At 40.3% G+C, this 25884-nt stretch overlaps 1 protein-coding gene across 4 annotated transcripts in view; it reads left to right on the top strand.

Moving 5' to 3' along the window:
- The window catches only part of fut8b (fucosyltransferase 8b (alpha (1,6) fucosyltransferase)), a 92756-nt gene extending 67314 nt beyond the window's left edge, over positions 1-25442 (top strand). For all 4 annotated transcript variants that reach the window (XM_020714495.3, XM_020714496.3, XM_011491681.4 and 1 more), the window contains 5 exons: positions 1193-1430; positions 13239-13485; positions 20426-20602; positions 20998-21148; positions 23869-25442. In XM_020714495.3, the coding sequence (XP_020570154.1) occupies positions 1193-1430; positions 13239-13485; positions 20426-20602; positions 20998-21148; positions 23869-24207 (1152 nt within the window). In that variant the 3' untranslated portion in view covers positions 24208-25442. The remainder of the gene's footprint in view (positions 1-1192; positions 1431-13238; positions 13486-20425; positions 20603-20997; positions 21149-23868) is intronic.
- Positions 25443-25884: the final 442 nt, after the last annotated feature.

The following is a 25884-nucleotide window of genomic DNA, read 5'->3' as shown; positions in this document are numbered from 1 at the left end:
TCTTTCTTGTTTACCTTTTTCTGTCCTTTCGTTGGCATTTTTAAAAAAATATTTATCTCTTCCTATTTAGATTATTTTCCTCCCTTTCTTCCTATCCCATTCTCTCCTCTTTCCTCCTCCTCTTCCTCGCGCCTCCTCCGTCTGCTGCTGCTGTGTGATAGGCAGCGTTAGCCGGTGGGTGTCAGACGGCCTGATTACTGTGAACCATCCACAGCTGCAGCAAACTAATGAGGAAAACACTCCCATCAGCCTGTAATTGCTGTTTAAGAAGCCGGCTGGCACGAGCTTTTGCAGAGCAGATCGTAACCCGCCCGGCAACTCGTCGAGTAACACAGCGTGTCATTCAGTTGCTTTCCACTTTTTATAATAAATTTATTCCCTATAAAAAATGGAGAAAAAAAAACGGAAGATCTTGTGATTCCTCGCAGCACCTCTCATTCCGTATTCTGACTGTATGATGTGGAAGCTAATTTTCCAGTTGAGAGGAGGAGAGGGAAAAGGGAGAGGAAACAAAGTGAGGAAAAGATAAGAAGGAGCTAAAGTTGGGTAAAAAGACAATATATTGAAAATGAGCTTCTCAAAAAAGAAAGATGTCTGAGCGAGAGAATACATGAAAAACAGCAGATATTAAAGAGGAAGCTATATTAAGGCTTCTATATATTTTTCTTTTTGTTAAAAAATCTTAGGAAAAAATAACTGTGACTGTCTGTTTTCATCTGTGGCATTTGTGCCTCTCTAAAATTAGGGAGCTCTCTAATATTTATGAGATATCATCCAAATAAGAGCCACTTGTGGTATTTGCCTAAAAATACATTTTTATTCAGTCCCATTTACATTTAAAGGAAAAAGACGGTTTAATTCCAGTTATTCAAACATTAAAGCAATAAATCTTTGACTCCTCGATACTTGACAATGTAGTACTTAGAAAAACGTGATTCATTAACCGTCGAAGTTTAAGACGAATGTCCTAACAAGGGACATTTGTGAAAATGAAAAGGCAAGAATGACAAAATGCTTGGGAAAAGACTGAGCTGGTAATTTCAAATTAGAGTTGAGCATGAGGCTGGCAGTGGAAACAAATAAAAAAATACCAGCCGTGTGTTATTGCAACTCATAGAGTAGGTTTCCAAGAGATACAAGATGAAAATGGAGCAATAAAAAAGGTTGAAACATGGTTTCCTTCTCTTTCTAGAACCCCCCAGACTGCAGTAAGGCAAGGAAGCTGGTGTGTAACATCAATAAGGGTTGCGGTTATGGCTGCCAGCTCCACCATGTCGTCTATTGCTTCATGATTGCTTATGGCACTCAGCGCACGCTCATCCTGGAATCACACAACTGGCGCTACGCCCCCGGAGGCTGGGAGACCGTTTTTCTGCCCGTCAGTAACACCTGCACTGACCGCTCTGGAGCCTCCACTGGACACTGGTCAGGTAGGTGCAGTACAGAACATCCTTTCTGCCAAACCTGGGGTTTAAACCCCCTACCAACCAACAGGCAGAAGCCAACTGCAGCCCCTAAAGCAGGGGTGTCCAAATCCAGGCCTAAAGGGCCTGCTGGTTTTCCAGAAACCCTGCCTCATCTGCTGTTGATTACCTGGATCAGGTGTGTTTAGCCAATAAGGAGCTTCAACGGCAGCTTGATTGGAAAACATATAGGACACTGGCCCTTGAGGCCTGGAATTGGACACCCCTGCCCTAAAGTAATGGCTGAATAGAGTCTTTGTTTTTTTAATGTATTCTGTGAAATCAATAGGTTTAATCCAGAATTCTCTTTTCTACAAGGACGTTGATATTGTCCAAATGAGGCAAAACGAGCCCCAACCATTATACTGCCACCTCAAAAACATCTGGTGTCAAAACTTTAGATTACCTAAGATTCTTGTGAGTGAGATGGCTCACTATCAGATACACCCCCTATGTGTTCCTCAGACGCACCTATCTCACTACGCCAATCCTAATTGGTTGGTGATTACGACGCCAATGTCACCTCTATTGGTAACCAACGCTACAACTTCATTCAAACACCTCTTTCACTATAGAGTGCTTCTTAAATATTTTTTGTTACCTAGCTAAACTGTCCACAAATCGCGGCGAACCGTCACCAGGCGCCAGCTACTCCTACTTTGGGTTCTCCATTACAGACTGGAGCACTTGTTTTTGGTTGGCATCCCATCTACCAAAGTATGTGCAAATACTAGTTAGCACATACTTTTAGTGTCAGCCCTCCGGCTTGCATGCTTCCCTCAAGCTTCCAGGTAACTCCAGGTGAGGATGGACCTTCCTACCTCTCATGCACGCATTGCCTGGTGCAAAGCAGGCATTAGCTGGTTGATACCCTCTTAACCCTTGTGCTATCCTATGGGGTTAAGATGACCATTGACGTGTTCTCCCTACCATGACAAAGGTGGATAAAGGTGGAGAGGACTTCATGTAATCCATGGACACCAGTGAAGATCACAAATCATTGAAGAAAAAAAGTTCAGCGCACTGTCTAGTGGGTCTAGATCAGTGTTTTTTTTTAACATTTTTTGAGCCAAGGCACACTTTCTCCTTGACAAAAATCCCGTGACACACCAGCATCCAAAAATTGAAAAAAGGAGAAACTCATAGTCTTGATGTACAGTCCCTCTGCAATCTCACGTGCATTTTTGTGATAATTGTGGCAGAAAAAGCTGGAAGTTGCAGCTGTTTTTTCTAAAAGATGTAATAATAGTTACGTTAGTTTTCAGTAATACTTTTCAACTAAATTATTTAAAATTTTACCCTGGTAATTGTTTTTTCTCTCCGGTTTATTATCATGCAATTTTATGTAACCTCACAAAAAAATAAATATATTCTTTCTAAGTAGTGATTTATTTTAAAATATGTTTTAAATTTTAGTGTAAACGCAACTGTAATTTTTGAACAAGTCTATGATCAACATATGTTTAGTAAATTTTACACAGAAAAACAAACAATATATTCATGTTTTCTGTAGCTACACAAAAAGTAAACATGTTGAAGATTTATTAGTTTTCTTTTGTCTTAATCAAAGATGAAGTCTTTGTAAACGTTAACAAAAAAGTTTTATGTCTTTTTAAATGATTTAAATAGTTTCAATTTATTTTAATTGTGTCTGTTGGCCACTTCACCTTAATCCTGTTTCTTAAATGTTGTTATTACTTCTTCTTAAATTTTACATATAAAATATTCCAGACATTATTAGAAAAGTGTTTGAGTTAGAAAGATGACTTGGACCAAACTCTGGGATGTTTGGCTGTTAATAAACACAAACCTTGAAGGAGAACTAAACTGTTGACCTCTGATGTCATCAAGAAGATTTAAAAACTGTTTGATGTGTGTTCCTTGTGGTTTCAAGACGTTTAACAGGGAAGACTCATTGTACGCTGAGACGCTGTCACTTCAACCCAATGAATCATGGGAGATGTAGTGACAACTGCCGCAGATGGCAGAAAGACTCTCTTCTCTGAGCTCTATCACTTTGATCACTTGTTCCACGGACCCCGCAGAAAGCCTCTCCGCTAAAGACGAGCTTTAGCTGGTACTTTGCTTGGAATTGAGAGACTTTATGAGCTAAATTGGAACAAGGAAGTGAAGACTTTAACCACTTCTGATTGGTTAGACTGATGACGTATGATTAAACCTCCAAGAATGATTGGTGGAGACAATTAAAGGGGCGGGACTTTTCCGAAAACAGCTTAACCTGCGGCTAAATCACGGTACTGTCATTCTTATCAAAATGTCTTTAATGGAATCAAAGAAAAAAGTATTTTATGATCTTTTATATTCCTTACTACTCTGTTTTATCAATATCATATTCCGTGTTCATGTTGTTCAAGGTAAAACTTTTGCAATCTGAAGCCATTTTTGTTCAGTTTGTATTATACCCAACTCTCTCTTTACTTGAGTTTTTCTCTCTTAGTCTTCGTATTTTCATCCCTTTTAGCTCTTAATTTTTCTCCCATTGCATCATTTGACTTTTACTCTCCTGCTTGCTTTCCTCTTGTTTCTCATCTCCTGCTCTCCGAATGCGTTCCCTCCTACATTGTCACACCTTTCATGTGTCGTTTCTCACTATGTAATGAATGTCTCTGCCGTGGTTCCGATTGTCTGCTGGAGAACTGTTGAACATGCGGCAAACATGCCACAGAGGCATCTCCAGGTTTTCAGTCGGTTCATTTTCTGAATGCTCTTGCCTTTTTAATTTCCTGTTTTGGCTAACAAGATGGTAAAAGTAAATGTGCTACCTACTTAACTATGCCTGTGGTCATGTCTGCTGCGTTAATGCAAACAAGCTCATTCCTTGGGGCACTAGACCACAAAAGGATGGTAAAGTCTTGGATTAATCAGTAGATATTCACCCAATGCCTTACTAATTAAGTGGAATGTTCGTTCTATGCCACTACACTGTTTGAATGCAGTTAATACTTTTTTCTTTTTGCTAAATTCCCTCAAATTTATTTTTAATTCTTAAATAGTAAAAGCTTTGGTTTTGTGGTAGTGTTCACATTTTTGCCACTCCTAAATCCTGCGAGTTATTTTTGCTCATGTAGCACATTTTTGGACAAACAATGCTGTGTCGTGTCTCTGGATTGTTTATTTTTTCTTGGGCAAAGTGACTTTTCTGATTTTTAACAGCAAACACAAAAGAATCCTATTTTTCCTCACCGTGGCTCGCCCAATTTCTCTAAAGTGTTTCCCTGAGGATGTGAGACGTTTATAGACCCAAAGAAGATGCATGGTTTATGTGTGTGTGACAGGGTATTTCTGTCAGGGAAAACATATTGCTTCGGGGAAACATCAAACATAGGAATGGAGTCATTATGGGACCTACTGATTTTCTTGCCGCAAATGCAAAATGGGGAAAAGCAAAACATTACTAGAAAATCCACACAGACACAATCACAGCCCAGAAAGAAGGCATGTAGAGAAAAAATTCAAAATTCTGCCAACTTTTACTGATATGTATAGCTTTTAAAACAAAAATTCTACTGTAGTTTTGTTTAGCTTCACATATATTAGTATGCTGCTCTTTCTTTTTTTGCCTTCACTAGGCCAAACGCACAACTGAGTCCATCTTTGATGCATTCGTGATCCTGACAACATGAAAAAGCCTTTGAAAAAAAAAATAGAGTGGTGAAGGATCACAAGACTCTTTCCAGTGGAAACAAAGGCCTCATCACAGCATGAAGCCAAGTCGAGAAAACCTTCCAGGTAAAAGTCGCCCAGACTGAAAATCAGAGCTTCCCATTGACCTACAAAAGTTCATTTTCATCAAAAACCAAGACCAGACTACATATTTAAACGATAAACCAGCACCAGATAAACAGAAACTAGCACTAGATATTGCTTTTGCAGCAGATTTTGGATCTTTTTTTTTTTCTTTTGTAAAGCTTCTTCCACTCATCTGTTCGGCATTTGGCTAAATCTAAGCAGACAGTACATCCCTGTACACTTCACAACTCATCGGCCCGCCTCTGTCTTCTGTCATTTCTTCATAAGGACTTGTGACCCAGTTTTATCGACGCTCGCACATCACACAGCCGGAACCAGCTTCAATTGTGATGCGGAACATGTTGGTTCCAAGTGTTTTTTTTTGTTTTTTCTGTTTATCTGGTGCTGGTTTATCGTTTAAATATGTAGTCTGGTCTTGGTTTTTGATGAAAATGAACTTTTGTAGGTCAATGGGAAGCTCTGATTTTCAGTCTGGGTGACTTTTACCTGGAAGGTTTTCTCGACTTGGCTTCATGCTGTGATGAGGCCTTTGTTTCCACTGGAAAGAGTCTTGTGATCCTTCACCACTCTATTTTTTTTTTCAAAGGCTTTTTCATGTTGTCAGGATCACGAATGCATCAAAGATGGACTCAGTTGTGCGTTTGGCCGTTCATTGTAGGTTCACGGGAACAACTTCCACATGTAAACAGCACACTGGAGCTGCAGCCCAGACTAGAAGAAAACAATAAGACCATCGAGAGGTTTCAAAATACACTTGAGCCCATAAAATATACCTTAAGAATCTCTGAACCTCCTCTTTCAGTTTGAACAAGATAAGTCGATTCAATTGAGCTTTATAAAAGCATTTTTTCTTTTCACCAAATGAGCTGCTTGTTCAGAGTCTAATTTTTGGTTACACGACTCAGCTCAGTGGATTAAACCGCACAAGCAAGGTCAAGACAATAGAAAAGCAGCAACAACTTCAGTAGCCACCTTATTACAGTAAGGTTTGTATCTCACTGAGCTGCAACTGTTGCTAACGAGATACAGTGAGCGTTGCAGGAAATTTCCAAGTTTCCCAAAGTGTTTATAACAGTTTTGAATTTCTTATGGGGTGTAGAATAGTCCTGCTTTTGTGTTCCTGGATACAGTACATTCTAAAAATAACCTACGATGGGTAAATTCTGCTAAGCAGGATTATAGATGTTTTATAGCTGTAAACCCTTCACTACGCTCTTTAGACACGTTTCTCCAACTTTTTTGTCACTCTTCTCTCTTGTTTAAGTTCAAACCTTCCTAGAAAAATAGTTTCAGTATCATAGATTGAAACGAAAAATCTGGTTGTGATCAAAGATTTACTGTACATCTTGATGCAATCTGTACAAAGACACAACATTGATTAAATTGATTCACAAGGTCTACAGCCAATCAGGGCGCAGAAAAAAATATTTTTTTTTTTTTTTTTTTTTTTTTTTTTTTACTTGTCCTGTCCAACAGCTAGGCAGACAGATGAGACCTGAGGGCCTCTTGGGTTGGACATATTTTACTTTAACAAGAGGGGTTATCAATCTTCAGACAAACCAAAGGTATGTCTGAATAAACCCCTTTTGTAATTGAGGCCAAACTTTATTAATTTCAAACATGTCTGAAAATCTTTGGTGTTGGACCGGACGGAAAAGGAAAGAGGGGAAGAAGAAAGAGGGACGTTAGAGAGAGGGGGGGTAGGGGGTGATAATAGGAGGGGAAGGGGGATAAGACCATGAAGCAGCATAAAGCAACAAGTTTACTGGTTGTTAATCATTATGGTAAGGTTCAAATGTAAAAAAAAAAAAAAAAAAACAAAAAAAAAAAAAAGGGCGGAACCTGTCCACACACACACTCAAATGTTATAAACACACCTGTTAGTTGCAAAAATGTCCACCTGTCGACATGTACACAAAACAGATAGTGTTCACACGCATACTTATGCCTTAAAACCAACTAGTGTGAAATATTTCAGTCATTCAGTCTGTTGAGCTAACACCTGTGCTCAGGTGAGTGTTTATGTTCTTCTAAAATGGATGGTGGAACGTGAAAAGAAGGAGGGAGAGTGCCCAGCCATCCCCACCCCAAGACCCCCACCGCACCAGCAGCGGCAGCCGGATTCCCCCCAACACCACACGGGAACCGGCAGGGAACAACCGCCGCCCGGGCGACCAAGCCCGCCACCCAGGCCAGGGCCAGCAGGGCCGCCGCAAGGCCCCCAGAGCCAGAGAGCAGGGAGGCACGGAGGGAAAGAGGGCGCCGCCCCAGCCCAACCAGGAGAGCAGCCCCCCCGCCGCGCCGGGAGAACCCAACGCAGGGCCCCACCGGAGAAGGACGCCCACAGCCCCAGACGAGCACCCCACCACCACCCAGGAGTTCCGGGCATCCCCCCGCCCCAACCCCAGGTACGGGCCAGGACCCCCCAAGGGAGACCCACTCCGCACTCCAGGCAGCCATCCGCCCGGCCCACGGTTGGTCCAGGGAGGAGCGAGGCAGGGGCCCGCCGCCCCCGCCCAGGAGGGGGGAACCCCGGGGAAAAAAGAGGGCCCACAAGGGGTGTTGTAAATATGGCCCGACCAGGCTCGGCCACAGTTGGAAATTTGGCGGGGCCCAGCACTCAGGAGCAAGGACCAGAACCCACCCCCCAGGGACACGAACACCCCCGGCTCAGATGTAATGTGAACCCCCCCACCGCGCGGAGAGAGCACCGCCGGGCCCAGGAAGCCAGCACCCCGGGGACACAGCCGCCGTTGCAAAGGGGCCCGTACCCCCCACCAGGGAAGAGGCAGGGGACAGATGGTCCTAGGTCCCACCTTCCTTGCAAAATGTGTGTGCGTGTATGTGTGTTTGAGAGAGTGTGTGTGTGCATGTGTGTGTGTTTATGTTGGGATGTATATATTGAGGGGGGAGGGGTGTGTGTACTAAGGGGGGTGCGGTTAAAATTGGCGGGTAGGGCACTAAGGGGACGTCTCCTGATTACTCACAGTGACGTCCCCTCACCCTCCCCACCAAGGGGCCCTAAATGTCTAAGGTGCGGTTAAAATTTGCGGGTAGGGTGCTAGGAGGACATCCGCTGCTTGCTGGCAGTGATGTCCAAGCACCCCCCCTACCAAGGGCCCTACATGTCTAAGGTGCAAATAAAACCGAAAGAGGGGGGGCCCACTCCATACGGCAACCACAGGAGGGGTTGCCGTATGGAGTGGGCCCCCCCTCTTTCAAATATTTTTTTATTAGAAAAAAATATTTGCCCAATAATTTATCACTGAAAATATGGGCTGCACGATATGAGGGGATCTCGCGAAATGTGTTATTAGTGATCAAAATTGCGATGGCGGTATAAATTGCGATACATGAACAAATAGCAAATAGCTAAAAGATTGTTTTAGCACATTTAAAGTAACCATTTATTGTTTCCCTTCTCTGCTTCTGTGCCGGTCCCAAGCCCGGATAAATTGAGAAGGTTGCGTCAGGAAGGGCATCCGGCGTAAAACATTGCCAAGTTGACCATGCGACTCATCCTCGAAAGAGTGGTTGTTTCGCTGTGGCGACCCCTGATGGGAAAGGCCGAAAGAGAAAGAAGAAAGTAACCATTTATTGCGATTTTCACTGTCTTTTGCGATATGCAAATTGCACAGCTTGATGTCGTGATAACGATAAATTTACGATTTATGTGCAGGCCTACTGAAAGTAGTTACTGAGTTTTCCTGTGTGTTTTAAACTCTATTGAACAATTTCTGAATTAATTCAGATTCAGTTTTCATGATTTAGAAAGTGCAACAAAACATCATACGCTTCATGAACATTTGAAGAATTGACTGATTCTAAACAAAAATCTCAAATCATTGGCACACGTTTTACTTGAAGATCCTTTCCTTCCACTTTCGGCTTCTCCCATCAGGGGTCGCCACAGCGAACGAGTCGCATGGTAGATTTTGGCAATGTTTTACGCCGGATGCCCTTCCTGACGCAACCTTCTCAAACCGGGCTTGGAACCGGCAGAGGTAGAGAAGGGAACAGGGAGCAGCCCGGAGTCGAACTCGGGTTTCACGGATGGAAGGCGCCGCAAACCAGCACGAGCTAAACTGGCTCCCCACGTTTTACTTGAAGATACAACAGTTAAATCCCAGAAAAATCTTTCATCCTGATATAAAATTTGTGTGAAGTGAAATATCATCATTTTAGATAATTTCCTCACTTAATAAACTCAAAACTGTCAAAACTTGAAGCTTTGGCTGCAGCAAAAAGGACTTCCCTATATCATCAACACAAGAATTTAACGAGGACTGGACTTTTTCTCCATCTTGATCTCTAGTGTAACAAATTGCAAGGAAGCATTTGTTGGAGAACCATCTTTTTCTGGACACCGAAACGTCAAACCTGGAGAAATTGAGTTTTAGAAAAAAAGGAGAGGATAATAATTCAGTGTCTCCAATCCGAATGTTGACATTGATGCAGTAGCTACAACACTTTCTAAAGTTTTTCAATTTTTTCGGCAGAAGTTTTAGTAAAAGTTAGTTTAGGTTGGAGCCTAGAACTGCAAATCCTAACAGACAATGAGACTTGTTTTATTTCAGACAGATCAGTGTTAAAGCGGTCAGAGTTTAAGAAGTTTAAAACCCAGAATTGCCTTTAGGTCTGCTTGTGTTTTTGCTGCCTTTAATTTACTGTTTAATAGACAGCAGAGATTGGACATTTTGCAGACGACCTCAGCAAATTGAAAACACAGAGGAAGCAGGTTCTGTTTAAGACTAACCACTAATTTGCAAAGAGCTGCAGATTCCTTAAAGCTTTTTGTGTGTGTGTGTATTTCTGATTTACAAATGATTCTGAAAGCAGCAGAGGCGCCGTGATGTCCCACCTCCACTTCAAGAGTGAACAAGAGATCTCCAAGCTCATCCACTCTGGCTGTTATGTATTATGAATGGAGAGACTATTTTCTGTCTGGATGGTGTCACTTTTGTTTTTCTAGTTGGAAAGTGCGTTATGAAACATTTATTCATCTTAGCTTCCTCTGTAGTCCGAAAATTCAATACAGAAACTCTGTGTTAGCGCAGCCTCCTAGAAGTGATTACAGTGCCTATAGGACATGCATGCTGGGGCTTTGGAGTTCAATATATAGATGACAAGAACTTTTTCGTCCATAATCTATAACTTGTATCGGCCATTTTTATTAATTTGCTTTAATAGAAATAATTTCCAGGAAAGATTAGATTTTTTTTTGATGCTCCCTGTTTATCTCATAGTACTTACAGGTTTGAGGCTTTCATTTTTTTTTCTCACAAAACATTCCTCTGTGTTTTTATATTGTGCTTCAAAACTATTTAACGTTCCAAAAAAAAACCTTCACTGCACCCATTTCAGAGCAAATTACTTTCACTTTATTTTGAAATAAATGGAAAAAAAGGCATTTAAAAATATATGTTTTTCTATTGCTCATCCCTTCAGGGTTCATGAATGTGCTTTGAAGTGTTTGTAGATTTAGTTTTTAGAATTTCATGAAAAAAAAAACCCCGATGTCTTTTTCATGAATAGAAATGATTGGTGATTCTTCCCTTTTGCAATAAACATCTCACATAAGTTTTGTGTTTGTGCAGTTTTATCTGTAATGTTTTCATAAAGCGTGTGCATCTGTTTACCATACAACATAATTACATTTTATTTTCCTGAGCCGTTTTCTAGACCCAGTTAGCCTATTGTCAACGCAATATCCAGGACTGAAGCATAAGTCTGAAGGTTCAAAAACAAATAAATTGACTAAATATTCTATGGTTGATACTGTTGGGAGTGAAATTGGGGTCAAAATAAATGCAAAATGCTATTTTCTCTGCCCTTTTGCTGCTGACCTTTTTTTTAATTAAGCCATGCAATTAAGAGAGAAATATCTGCTGAATATTGGTATAGTAGTTATAGAAGTGCAGGACTGAAAATGTGCCCATACCCCCATATGTGATTCATGCCAGGGCTGTTATATAAGCAAAGACGGGGCCTGGGAATATTTTTTCTGTTCAATATTTAATACGTCTACCAATTTATATTCAGTTCATGCTCCGTCATGCACACAGAAATGGAAGCCTCTGTTTCTGTCCTTGTTTTTAACATGTTTTTTTTATGCACCCTGTCTGTGAAAGGCCATTTTTAATGACTCATTATGCCATTTATTTGGAAGTGTCATATTGAGGCTGCATCTGTATTAGAGGCCTGTCTGCGGCTGTTACAAAAGCCACTTTAGTCTGAAAAAGCAGCAATATTTTTATGAAAAATCAAAAGGATTTTACTCAAACACGCGCTCTGCTCTGCTCTGTGTTGCACTCTGAAATAGAAGCAAGGTTGTGTCTGCCAGGCATATTCCTTCTGGTTAGATGTGATTAGCTGGGATTCTTTGTGTGTGATTAAGAGTATGAAGGCATATTTCTTTTTATTGTTGTATTTTTTTATTTTTTTTTTGGAGTCGTGTAAGTTATCATTGTCCGACCACCTTGCTTTCTTCCCTTCAGAAAATCATGTACGTGATCATGAGTAGCGCCGAGGTGCACATTTGCACAGCGGTTGCCCTTGCAGGTGTGCACCGCGTGTGTGTTTGTGTGCAAACAGCAGTCGGGGAAGTCTGGCAGCACGTTGAGGCGCTCTGCAGTCCAAAGTACTGACCTTCATAAATCAGCGCTGCTCAACCTGGTGCTCGGGGCTTCTTCCAAGCAGGACCCGGCCTTAGGGGTGCTGATTTCAAATAACAGACCGCCCCTCTCTTTACTCCTCAAATCCGGGTCCCTAGCACAGCTGCCCTTTGCCTTACTCTGCTTGATAGAAAGGAGATTAAGTTGACCTTTGAGCAAGGCCAGGTAAAGAGTGGCTGCCAGTCACCAAAGCTGGACGCCGCTATAATACCTGAAACAATTAATGAAACGCTACCAAGCACTATACGACCACTAAAAGATTAGCGGTTTTTTGTCCATTTATGTGCAATTTGTAACCTGGAAACTGCACTGTAAAAAGAGGGCAAAGGAAAAGAACATTATTCCAAAAAAAAGGTAACTTGACCATTGTAAATGATCCGTCCATGCAGCAAGAATGCCTAGAATGCCTAGAAATAAGAAATTTCACACAAGCATTAAATGAAGAAAAAATGAGCTAAAAAAACTGTTTGATAAAATTACTTCAAATTGAGTGATATATTGTCTAAAAATTAGTATTTCTTTATAGTTCTTAGCAAATAGTTTATATGTTTTGAGTTTGTCTGTACATAATTGTAGTTTATTGTAAAAGAACTACTACTAATTCTAATTGTTGTAGGCCAAATTAGAGACAAAAAAACTTGTGAAATAAATTGAAATGCCTCAATTTAGAACAAAATATGAACAGAATAAGAATACAATCTCATTAAAAGTTGGCCCATCTTAAGAAATCCTCAAAAAACCTAAACTTCCTCTTGTTCTTCGAATATAACTCTAAATATGTGGTTCACAAATAATGATAATATATGCCATTCTAACTTAACTTTTATTGAACTTTAAAATAACAATGCGGTGCAATTTGAGTTTTTTTTTAGTTTGGAGCAAAAGGATTTTGACGTATTTTCCTATAGTAATTTCTTTATTTCTAGATCCTAGCTCCTAATGAGACGAAAACTTTTGCTGATTTTGAGAAAAATGCTGTAGATTTAAGTTAAAACCGTTTGAAATATCTCAAATGTCTAAAAACAAGGTTTTAAATATTTGCAAGTGTCCAAAAGTTTGCAGATTGCATAAATGCAAGTCAGATCTCAAAGCCATGTTCTGCTGTCATGTTTTCTACTTGTCTTATTGAGTGCTTGTTGGTAATCAGACAAAACAACTTTATCATGATCTACATTTGTGACTCGAATTTTGATAAAATGTTTTATGAAAACCGCTAAATGATTATTTGCACTCAGGAAAACCCAGATAACCCACATCTGTTTTGTTTCTAAATCCATAGTGTCATGTTTGACCCCCCCCCTCCCTTTTTTTTTTTTTTAAATCATTCTAGGGGAGGCTCATGATAAGGACGTTCAGGTTGTGGAGTTGCCTATAGTGGACAGCCTTCACCCTCGACCCCCTTACTTACCCCTGGCAATCCCAGAAGACCTGGCCCCGCGCCTGCACCGTCTGCACGGCGACCCGTCCGTCTGGTGGGTGTCCCAGTTCGTCAAATACCTGGTTCGTCCTCAGGGGTGGCTGGAGAAGGAGATCCAACAGAGTACTGCCAAGCTGGGCTTCAAGCATCCCATCATTGGGTAAGGAGGCTGTGCTTGTGTGGCTCTTTTTTTCTTGGACTTTAAAGCTCCAGTAATGCAGTTTGCTCTTCTATTACTCATCTGCAGTAAAGCTTTAGAAGAGCTTTATGATGAAAGAACATAAGACAAAGAAATTCAAGAATGGAGCCTGAAATTAACACTGAATGATAATAGTGGAAGGCCAATTCTGGAGTTTTTTTTTCAGCAACTTCATTTGATAGTGGCTTTATTTTCTACATTTATGCACTCAAGGCTTCAGTTTTTACTGTTTTTCTGATAATCATCCAACTCATGTTCATTCAAAACAGCCTAACTGCCTGTTTTGCATGAAATTTCATCACTAAACGATCTGCACCCTCTGGAACCCCCACAGTGTGCTGCAAACAACCATAAGTTCATAAACTTCTCACTGGGTTTATATTTATGCATCCCATATATATATATATATATATATATATATATATATATATATATATATATATATATATATAAACATTTCTGATGGTATTTTGAGGCTTCGTGTCCCGCCCTGGGAGCCTCAGAAATGTTGGGGATCGAACTGTCGATCTCAACTTCTTTGATCTAGTTGTTGTCGACGCCCCACTAAACGCTGGATAATTTATATGAAGTATGACTAAAGACCAAAGGCAATTTCAGAGCCGATAAATCTCAACCCAACAAGCAACGAGATCCATTATTACTGGAAAAAAAAACCAACACAGTGGCCTGGCAGCCATTCTTTTATCTTCAGTGGTCTTTTTTAATTAGTGCTGCCGTTTTATTACATTTTTCTTCTTGTCAACAAATCCCACGAGAGGCCTAAACACAGCAGTCTTATGAAAAGCTGACCTACATTGTCATCCAGACTCTGCTAAAACTCACAACCTGCACATTTATTCCTGATAGTCCCCAAATGTAAAGTTAGTTTTAGTTTAAACCCTGCTAACTTCACAGACCTGTACTTTTTTATTTCTTTAATCAGAAAGTAAAGCATTATTGATCCAAGCAGGTCGACCTTAGAGGGATCACATTACTTTGCCCATAAACTTTGAACACAGAGGGTATTAAAGAAGAATACGCTGTTCAGTTTTGTTTAAATGTACAATTTAAGACAATGGAATGAGATAAAAGTATGGGGTCAAATCAGTGAATATAAAAACAAAATTTGAAGAAAAAAAAGAAATCTGAAAACAGTTTTAACAATGTAAACTTGTAACAAATATTGTAATTAAAAAAAGTACATTTGAAAAAATAGATTTTAGGCTCGAAAGAAATACTGAAAATGTGAAAAATAAAATGTTGCATTTGAAAAAAAAAGGAAAATTTGAAAATAGTTTTAAACTCGAAATTTTTAAACCTTCAGGAAGGAACTATTGAAAATTTTAAAAACAAATCTTTTAATTTGAAAAAGATAAATTTGATACCTAAAAGAAAATTTGAAAAATAGACATTTTAAATTTGAATTTAAACAAATTGAAAGCAGTTTTCAACATAAAATTACACATCGAGATAAATAAAATGGTAAATTTGAAGAAGAAAAAATACATTTTAAAGAATTGTTAAAAATTAGAAAAAAATAGACAACTTTGAAAAAGAAAATTGAGATTTGGAAAACAGTTTTGAACTTAAAAGTATACATGGTAAACTTAGAAGAAACATTGCATTTTTTCAAAGTACATATGAAACAATAAACCGAAAAATGCTACCATTTGTAACAACTGCTGGTTTTTTTTTCAACTTTTTTTTTTTTGTTTGTTTGTTTGTTTCTCTCCCTTTGCTCTCAGTTGTTCCATTTACAGTTTTCATTCAGAATTTTCCCTTTTGGTGCTGAGCCTAAGTTTACATTTTCAAAATTTCATTTCTTGTTTTTCCATATTTACCATCTGTTTTTTATTCACTTCAAGCTGATCCTGATTTGACCCCATATAGAAAGTCAGCTCAAAGCCTCACTAAAGCATGATTTTCAAGCTTCACATATTAATAATCTGTAGGTGATGTTTTATGCTGTCAGTAGAATTTCTTCATTTTTATCAAATTCTGAGCTGTTGGCTGACTTTTTTTTTCTAAAGATATTCTTGCATGAATAACATTATAGCTGTAATTGAGCTTAACTCTGTTTTATTCGGTCATAAACGTGTTTCCTCTAATCCTAACGTAAAGGACGAAAGCCATCCTCAGTCATTTTAATGTCTGTTTTTAGTGCAGTAAACCCTGATCTTCTTTAATTGTATAAATGTTCACCAGATTACTTATGAAAGCATCTTTTCAAGCAGCTCGGCTGGACACATTTGGAAGCTTGTTTACGCTCACTAACCAACACTGGTGTTCCTTCCAGCAGCCTCTCCTGACTCATGAATAATTCTTTCTGTCAGAACTTCAGACGTTATGAAAGATTCTGTCTTGTTGTTTTAACCCATTTAGTCTGGTAGACTCTGGGACAGCATGTATGGTTTCCACAGGAGACTGTAGAATCCGTAGTTCGTTTGCTAACCTTTCCGCAGCTTTGCATGAGACCTAGCTTCAACTCTTCAAAAGAGGAACTAGTTTAAAAGTTTAAATCCGTCTCCCACGTGGTTCTGAGTTTTCCTTCATCTTCTATTTTTCTACACATCTTCTTTGCATTTAGCTGCAAGCCATCGCCAGCAATCTCTGTGTTTTCTTCTGTTTCTCGTTGTTTTTTTTTTCTCACTTTCCATCACCTGGTTCGTCTCATCAGTCTCTTTCTATTCACCCCCTTTTTGAACATTTCCTATTCATTTATTTAATATTCCTTTCCGCACACACCCCGTCATTGATGTTTATTTCCCTTTTTTCCTGAATTGTTCATGTTTCTTTTCTTTTCTTTTTTTTTACAGTCTCCTTCGTAATCCCTGGGCATGCATCCATTCTCGCGTTCCCTTTCACTCTCATCCACACCTTTCTATCAACACTCTTTATGTTTCTCACTCTACCAAACCTCCCTCCGGCACGCCCATCTATGTCCGTTTCACTCTCCATTCCACCATCTCCATTGAAATGTGAGATGGATAGAATAAAGTATCTTATCGCATAGTTTTCCCTCCTCAACTCTCAATACCTTCACTTCACTGCACCTATGTTGCAATAAAGTGATTGAACACTGCTGTGCATTGTGGAGGGAGGGACGTAGAGGTGGAGAGGGGCGGGACGTGTTGGATGTAAAAGTGGGGTTGAAGAGTTGAATTCTGAGAGGAAGAGTCAGAAAGCAAGTAGTGTTGGTGAAGCCAGGTGTCCTGTTCAAGATACAGAGATATAAATGCCAATGGGCGCCCCGTCCCCTCAATGCATGGGCCACTGTAGCCACGCTGTCTGTGCTGGCTCTCCTTTAACAGTAACAGAGCGGGTGGCTGTCATTAAGTCTTCCATCGCATGAGTTAATGCTGTATAATGGTTGCCAGGATGGTCAGAGGAAATGATGGAGAGGGATCCAGCTTGGATTGCAGCTGCAGCATCACCATGGCAATCAGAGAGGATGATATAAATGGCAACATTCAAAAACGGGTTGGTGATAGAATGAGCACCAAGCAATGAAGAAAGCCCAGCAAAAAGCCTAGATCAGCAGAAGGCACAATTTCAAAGTCAAATAGAAATGAAACAAAAAAGATGTGGTTCATTGAAAAAACAGATATGTTCTACAGGTGTTATATATATTAGGTCTAGCTTTACAGGTAAAAAAAATGTTTGTGAAATCAGTTTATCGGTGATTCAGTTATTACATTTGTCAGAATAACCACTCTTCCTTTACTGCCTTTTTTAACATGTTCTTGCTAATCCTATTCTTTTTTCATGTTTTTTCTTCATTGCATGGCCTGGTTGAATACTCTATTTTGATTGGCTGCAGGGTGTTTATTTAAAACGTAATAACTGTGATAATGGACACCTAAAAAAGTAGTTCTGGTCACATAGCCCAAATGTTCTATATGCTTGAGCTGGTGTAAACAATAGTCATTAATCAGAGCGAACTCAGAACATAGGTTGACATTCATTGTTCAACAGTTTATCACATAGCAAGACAGTCAAAGAGACGCAAGTGATTTTATAGTTTCCTTTGACCTGTTAGGTGAATTTGACTTTGAGTTGGACAGTTCAGGCCTCCGTGTTGTCGATTAATTTCTGGTAATGGATGCTTCGTCAAGCCTTATTCCTAAGATAAACTCCCCAATCATATACCTCAATTAAAGTATGCGGTCTCATGTTGAATGTTCAAAATGTTTGATTGACAGATTTTATGTAGCCTTCTTTCTGGTGGAAGGAGTGAAGACTTCCAACAAGCTCACTCCTGATTGGTTAGAGTGGTTGCCAGTGGAACGATGACTCAGACTGACACGGACTAATCACTGCTTACTGACGATGTCTGGCTCCAACATGGTGGTGTTCATATTTTTAAAAAATGGCCATTGTATTGACTTCATTTTGTCGGAGCAAGACATAAACCATTTTCTATGGGTCACACTAAATGGCTAATAAAAGGAAAAATAGCTGCACACAAAATTGACTTCATTTGCTATAAACTACATTTCCAAACTTTGGACATAACTGGACTTTTGTATTTTCCTTTAAAAAAAGTGTGATACTGATATCTTTGAACATTTGATAAAGGTTCTGCATGATTTTATTTGACAACCTAGGTCGGGAGATTCTGGAGAAAAGTAGAAGGAGGAAATGTTTTGAAGGAAAATTACAACAGGAATTTTCCAGTGATGGGGACTTATTAAATCAACATATGCAACTGCAAAAGTCATCAAATATCAGAGCAGTTGAATGTCACCAAGGGACTCAAATCAAGGGATTTTTTTGGGGGGATGTAAGAATTAATTTTGCAGAGACCTACGAAGCTTTTCAGGGGTCTGAAATTTAAGAACTAAGAACTTTTTGAAGTATCTTGCTGTTTACCATCATCTTTAATTTGAGTAGTAAAGGGAAATCTTGATTGCAAGTCTGGCACGTTTTGATCTCAAAGCAGATTTCATAGCCACTAAATGTGCCTTTTAGTTTATGCAATAATGAGTGATTTTGTCAGGTTTTAGATATAATGAAGTTTCCTGGTCTTCTTCACTTGTGTGTGGTTGGCACTCAAACCCCGGGGGTCATTCTCTAACGTGTGATTTATTCGGCCTATATAGAATTGTCATATTCAGCAAGAATCAGCACTGGCTGTGTCTAGAGCGCCGCGTGTGTCCTGTGTCTTTAATGAATGCATTTACGCCCACTGCGAGATTTGCCCTGCCTTGCCAATACCTTATGAATAGATGGGAATGAATTAAATTACTGTTGCTGTCGTGTGGGAGAGAGCTGGTGGGAGCAGAGGAGGGAGGAAATGGCGAAGAGATGCACGAAACCATGCAGCCTCTGCTGCTCTGACAAGAGAGAAAAGGGCAAAGGAAAAACAGGGTTTGCAGGAACAAAGATGAGCAGACATGAAAGAAACAAAGCAGCAGGAGAGAGGGATCCTGACAAAAAGCAGATGTCAAGACCTCTGCCTAATCAGAGGACACAGAGATGATACGAGATGATACACTCCAGCACTCCTGTCACCTTTTCTCCCACATTCTTCTCACTTTCAGTCTTTGGCACCCCAGCACAGTCGATGATTGATACCTTGCCAATGGTAGAAATCAAGAGCAGAGCTTTCTTTGAACTTCTGAAGCACTTTTTCTGTGTTTGCCTCATCGTTTCACAGGGGATGGGGGGGAAAAGACGTCGGAAAAGACGTTTCACTCCCAGAAACCACATTTTTTTATAGCACCAATGACTTTCGCTGAGGAGATCCTGACCATTGACTGTATACAAAAAATGGACTGAATGATCCCTCCCCCTGGGTAACGTTCCATAGACTTTGATAGACAGAATAACTAGTCTTGCTTTGATACCTTTTTTTAGCATCTTCTTGCTAATCATATTCTATCTATAGTGCAAGTTAATCAAGTTAAAAATTGACCAATCAGATGCCTCAATAAAAGGATGCGGTCTCACATTTGAACCGCTTGACAGATTCTCCAGAGCCCACCTTCTGTGGTAGTGGAGCGGACATCCCACAAGCTCACTCCTGCTAGAGTGGTTTCCATAAAAACGTTGACTCAGACTGAGTCCGACCAATCAAATCAATTCCATTTTTTTATTTTAAAAAAGAGCACTGTTTCTAAACAAATATAAGTTACATAAAAGATATTAAAGTTGTCAGATGCTTCAAGCATTGAGTTTAGAATAAACGTCACTGGCAACTTTGTCTTTCTAGTACCTGGAATTAAGCAACAAGGTTCACTTGTTTTATTCTTGAAACCTTTTTTTTACAAGTTTTTTAAAGGTCATTGGTAATTTGGTTTCTTTAATTGATTCTTTTTCATTGTTCCATATCCTGACTCTTTGAATTGAAACTCATCTTTCATCTGATTTTGTCCTGAATTTTGTCAACAAGGAAATCTCACATCTTTTTAAACTATACGTACTTTTTGTTTTGTTTTGTTTTTTTGCATTGATTTTAAAATACTTTGACTTACTTAACTATTTACTGACATTGTGTGGCTCTAACATGGTGACGTCCATATTGCGAAAAATGCTGACTGAATTGGCTTCATTTGCTTGGAACTTGAAGTAAGCCATTTTCCGACCCGTGGCGAGCTCCATGTACGAGGCGGCTCCCGTGGTGGAGCGGTGGTAACAGGTCGGGAATGAATAGCATTTTTCATCATGAAGTGGGGAAAGCCAGCAACAAATTCAGAGTTGTGATATTGTCATGTGCTCCTCAAGGAGGTTGTCGGCACAAAGCAGATGGAGAAGCAAGACAGTTGTATAATTCAGTAGATCTGAGAGGATCTATTTTTTTGTTTGTTTTTTACTAATAGAAAAAAAATGCAATTCGCCTGAGAATCTTTGAGTCCAAGCGCTGTGATACTAACTCCATCTTTTTTTGTTTTGTCTGCAGAGTCCATGTGAGGAGGACTGATAAAGTGGGGACTGAGGCAGCTTTCCACCCCATAGAGGAGTACATGCTCCACGTGGAGGAACAGTTCCAGCTTCTGGCCAGACGTGTTCGTGTTGACAAAAAACGAGTTTACCTGGCCACCGATGATCCCTCCCTGCTGCAAGAGGCTAAGACCAAGTCTGTGTCTGATAGATCAGCTGATCTTCAGCCCCTTAACCTTTTTCCTCACCTTTCCCCTTTAGCCCTTTTAAATTAAACCCCCTATTGGAGTAGAATTGTAAGAATCAAAATCAGAATGACTGAATTCAAGAGCCAAGACATTTCCATTTGATTCTAAATTAAAGTATGCTTTGGATCATCCCTGGTGGTTTTGGTTTTTGGTTGATTAATTGAGCCATTATGTGACAATTTATAGTCTAAACATTAATAACTATTGCTGTAAACCTTTTTTTACGGTAGAAACGTTCACACATTTAAAGCTACAAAGCTAAATAAAATAAAATAAAGAGATAGACTTGAAGTGAAAATGTGTGATTCAGTTTTTTCATATTTTTCTGCCCCCTGCTCCTCAGGTATCCAGACTACGAGTTCATCAGCGATAACTCCATCTCGTGGTCGGCCGGATTGCACAACCGCTACACCGAGAACTCTTTAAGAGGAGTCATCCTCGACATCCACTTCCTGTCGCAGACAGACTTCTTGGTTTGCACGTTTTCCTCACAGGTGAGCTAATTGTTAGTGAAAGTATTCCGGCACACCGAGCTGTTTTTGCCCTGCACCTCAGTTTGTTCCCTGAAAAACAGCCCAATTTGTTCTAAGATCTGGTGCAAACCAGGTTAAGCCTTAGTCACAACTGCCCTTATGAGTGGATACGGGCGATCTGCGGGCGAGAATTGGGCAAATCAAGGTTGTAGACCGCTCAGTGAGCTTGTAGCGTGAAAATGTTCATGCACTTTTTCTACAGCCATCCTGCGAACGACAGGTTGTAGCAAACGTAACATTAGGGTAATTAAGGGTGATGTAGGAGAGACGCAGGCGTGTCATACAAATATTTCATGTTTTTAACCTCCCCAAACGCTGCACAAGGAGCCCGTTAGAGCTGTTCACGTGTGTGTGCGATCCTTGTGTGCCGCCTGACTGTTAGAAATGAGAAAACTGGACAGTTTGTGTGGGCATCTTGAAGGCCCACACAACGTGCACGTGTGTATCACCTGCACGGCTCGTCCGTTCAACATTCGTACACAGTCATTAAGAGGCCAGCATTTGCACCTTACTAACAACTAGTGTGTGGCATAAACGCCCCGTATGACTCCATCATTCATAAGTCATAAGTGCGTGCAACTTACATTATCCTTACAAATAAATCACATTGCTCTTTCCACATCCACAACTATGGTACCTTTCATTTTCATGACATTCCTGAAGGTGGCCGTACAAGCATCAAGGGTAGTGCAAGACACACTTGCGCTTTAAAAGCAGCCGCTCCTCTCTACGACCCTAAACAGGTGCGGAAAACCCAAAAACCTGAAGGACCCGTGCGGGTCAACTTCCCGTACAAGTGCATGTGTCTAAGGCTTACATTTACCCGTATTTTCCGGACTATAAGTCGCCCTTTTTTTCATAGTTTGGCAAGGGGTGCGACTTATACTCCGCAGCGACTTATATTAGAAATAAATTGAAATAAATACATTGTTAACCCTCCTGTTATGTTTATTTGTGAGGAACAGAGATGATGTTCCTGGGTCAATTTGATGTATGAGGTATGTTAAGTGTTAAGAGTATGTTAAGTGACTCAGAGAATCAGCGAACTCTTTTACAGTAAGCTCTTGAAGGCTAACAACATAATATTCTATTTTCCAATGATTTCATAGATTCAGAAATGCAATAAAAATGACAACTGTTTCTACAAATACAGGATGAAAACAGAGTATTAGTTATTAATATTTTATATTTATATATATAGTTATTAATAAATAAATAAGTATGAGAAAGAATTACTGTGAAATTATGAGATAAACAGTCTGCTATGATTGTGTCATATGAGGTTGTACAAGTTATTAGTTCTTGGTCTTAGATTTTGTCAAATAAATTTCCCGTCAAAATGCAACTTTGGTCCAGTGCGACTTATCTGTGTTTTTTTCTACTTTATAATGCATTTTTGGGCTGGTGCGACTTATACTCCGCAGCGACTTATGGTCCGGAAAATACGGTAATGTCGGTATGTTAGGACACAAAAGTTTGGGTTCACTTGCAAGTGAACCCTGGTGCGCTTCAAGTGGGAATGCATAGAAATTAAAACCAGAGGTGTCAGAACTTAAGGTGGAAGTACAGCACATCACCTCCAAAATCCTGAAAATCCAGCAGCTGCTCTCTAAAGCCAAAGAAGAAGCATGAAGAAGAAAACGACTAATCCTGATAATATTCTGATTACTATTAAGAAGTGCCCTTCACTCCATTTACACTGAATTCACCATGATAACCCACTTTATTCTTTTTTTAATTCTTTTTATGAGTTACAATGCTTTATTTCATCCCCATGTGTGTCATTATATATCAGATGTATGTGAATTTGGATTACTTATTTGTAAACATGTTTCACCTGTCCATTTTACCACTGTGAAGCATTTTCCATCCATCCGGAGAAACAAATTGTGGTGCAGATAAAACCTGCTGCTCTGAATCCCCCTTAAGTCACATGGAAAAAAAATGCTTACAGTGCAAATCTAATAAAGTGAGAAGTTAGGAAATTGTTTCTTATGGTAGAGTGGAGGAAAGAATATGGTTCTTATTAGCGTACATAATAAGAGGACTAGAGGAGCCGGCTAGCCTTTTTTTTTTTCCACTGATAAGTCCCTATTTTGGGAAAAACTGCACCCATTAGGAAGCTGATGTAACTGTTTTCTGATCTGCTCTCAGTTGTTGACTCCTTCGTGTTTTAAAGATAAGATCTTCAGTCCTTTAGCTCTAGAAATGACAATTATAAGTATATCCCTTTGTCAAAAACCAGAACATCTTGTGTTGCTCCCATGTGATCTACAGTGATCTTATTGTCTGATTTCCTCTCACAAGTTTTCAACAATAGGGTTGTTTGTTGCTCCTTTGACTCAAAACCAGTCAAACCTTTTGTCCTCCACGTTCCAGTGCGAGCAGTAAGATGGAATAGAAAGGCTTACTGCCTGCTCACAAAATAATGGGAGAGCTTCTTAATTCCTGCTCAAATGCTCGGCTTATTAACCCTCTTGAAAGATTTAACTGGAGTGAGTCGCTTAGCTCATTTTATCCGCCTTTGTATCAGGAGGGAAACGGAGCATAGATGTCGTACAGTGAACAGTTATGTCCGTTTTCAATGCTGAAGAGCGGTTTAATTAAGACATTCGTCATTATCATGCAGTCATTCAGCGCGAACAAAAAAAATAATCCCAGTTATTGTTTATTTTTTTCAGGTTTGCCGTGTGGCTTATGAGATCATGCAGACACTGCATCCGGACGCCTCCTCCTTCTTCTACTCTCTGGACGATATCTACTACTTCGGGGGTCAAAACGCCCACAATCAAATTGCCATCTACCCACACCAGCCGCGCAACAGCGAGGACATTCCCTTGGAGCCTGGGGATGTGATCGGCGTAGCCGGAAACCACTGGGACGGATATTCCAAAGGCATCAATCGCAAACTGGGCCGCACTGGCCTCTACCCCTCCTACAAGGTCAAGGAGAAAATCGAGACTGTGAAGTACCCGCTGTACCCCGAAGCAGACAAACTGCTCAATTCTCAAAAGAAGTAAAACAGGAAAATGAGAGTCTTAAAAGAAAAAAAGAAGAAGAAGAAGAGTGGAGAAATGAGTATTCTCCAGTTTCAGGGAAGGAGGCTGCTTTTGTACAGAAGAGAAAAGAAAGGCGCGCTCGCTGCGCTCGGCTAAGAAGAAAAGAAAAAAGCCTAAACCCATGGGTGAAAGGAATGAAAATGCACTCTGTGCGTGTTTCTATGTGAGAGCGTGTGTGTGTTCCTGTGTGCGCACTCGTGTAAATGCTTGTGCATATGTCAGGTCACGGACGACTTGCAACCCCCCCCCCCCCCCCCCCCCCTCTTCCCGCCCTGCACCTGACGTTGTGACTCCGGGTCCGTAGAGATGTAGACGTGAACATCAATTTTTAAATAAAGCAAGAAAAACGATTAAAATCTACACAACTGACTGAGATTTCCCCCCATCAGCGGGACTACTGTAAGATCGGCACGCTCCAGTGTAAGCGGTGACTGAAAGAGGAAGAAAAAAAAATGGCAATTTGATTTTTTATTTAATTCTTTCCAGTGTTTTGGATTTTATTCTTGCCTTTTTCTGATTTTTTTATTTTATTTTTATTTACTGAATGTACTGTAAACTCCTTATGCCATGCTCCATCCTCTGCTTCCTCCATCCTCACGTGCAATTAATTTGACAAAAACCACATTGTGCTTTTTATCAACTGTCTTAACTTTGCGTGAATGGGGCTTGTGCATAATATACTGTATTATGTGTGTGTGTGTGTGTGTGTGTGTGTGTGTGAGAGAGACAGCGATAGGATGGATGTGTGGGATCAAGAGTGCCTGTGCGTGTCGGGGCCACGTCACCAGCCGGTGCCTGGTGGACGATGTTTCTGCTTTTGCTCGGACTGAACCATCCTCAGCACTTGGAGAGGAGCGGGGAGCTCCAGCCGCTCCGCTGGGGGCCATCAGCAGAACTCGAAAGCAGCCCTCACCATAAGAAGCACTCCACTGATAACATGACCTTTGCTGTTCCCTCTGTCCATCTTCGCCATTTCTTTGGTTCTTCTGTTGTTGTTTTTTTGTTCTTGGTTTTTTGTTTTTTTACTCTGCTGTTTTTGAAGCAAAAGGAAAATATGCCGATGTTTAAAAAAAAAAAAAAAGAAAAAGGCTTTGCCATATCAAACTCCCCATAATGAAGGCTTTTTCTGAACTCTTGTTCTCGGGCATTGTCTTTGATAACCACAGATCAAATAAACTTGAGAAACCAACACAATATTCCCCCCCCTCCGGTCTGAGCTCCTTCTTCTTTTGCTGGATCGTTCAGTCATACAGGATCCCAAACTGGGAGGGGCTTCCTTTTTTTGAAGTCTTCCTGAAGGGTGACCATCAATTTTTCAAGAGTTACACCCATTACCTGGAGTTCTCCTTTGATAGAGAAAGCAGGCGTCTAAAACTGATGTCATTTCAGCACCAGAGGATTAGAGCCACCTCCTGACTTCAAAAACCTGCCGCGGTTTGTTTTATGGATCACTCAACAAGAAAGTGAACCCGTTTTCTCACCGTTTTGAGCCGAAACTCTTTTCCATTTCAAACAGACGTGGACAAATGTAGGCTGTGACAACCACCGCGGGATCTCCACGAATATTCCTCCTCATCAAATGTCATGAAGTCATCAGAGGACTTCTTGCTCTGGTTGGTCTTCAGTCCCGTCTCCTGC

Source organism: Oryzias latipes, chromosome 24 (genome assembly GCF_053564925.1).
Source record: "Oryzias latipes strain Hd-rR chromosome 24, Olatipes_Hd-rR_3.1".
Lineage (NCBI taxonomy): Eukaryota > Metazoa > Chordata > Actinopteri > Beloniformes > Adrianichthyidae > Oryzias > Oryzias latipes.
The sequence above is the reverse complement of the archived record's forward strand: the minus strand, read 5'-3'. Positions and strand labels throughout refer to the sequence as shown.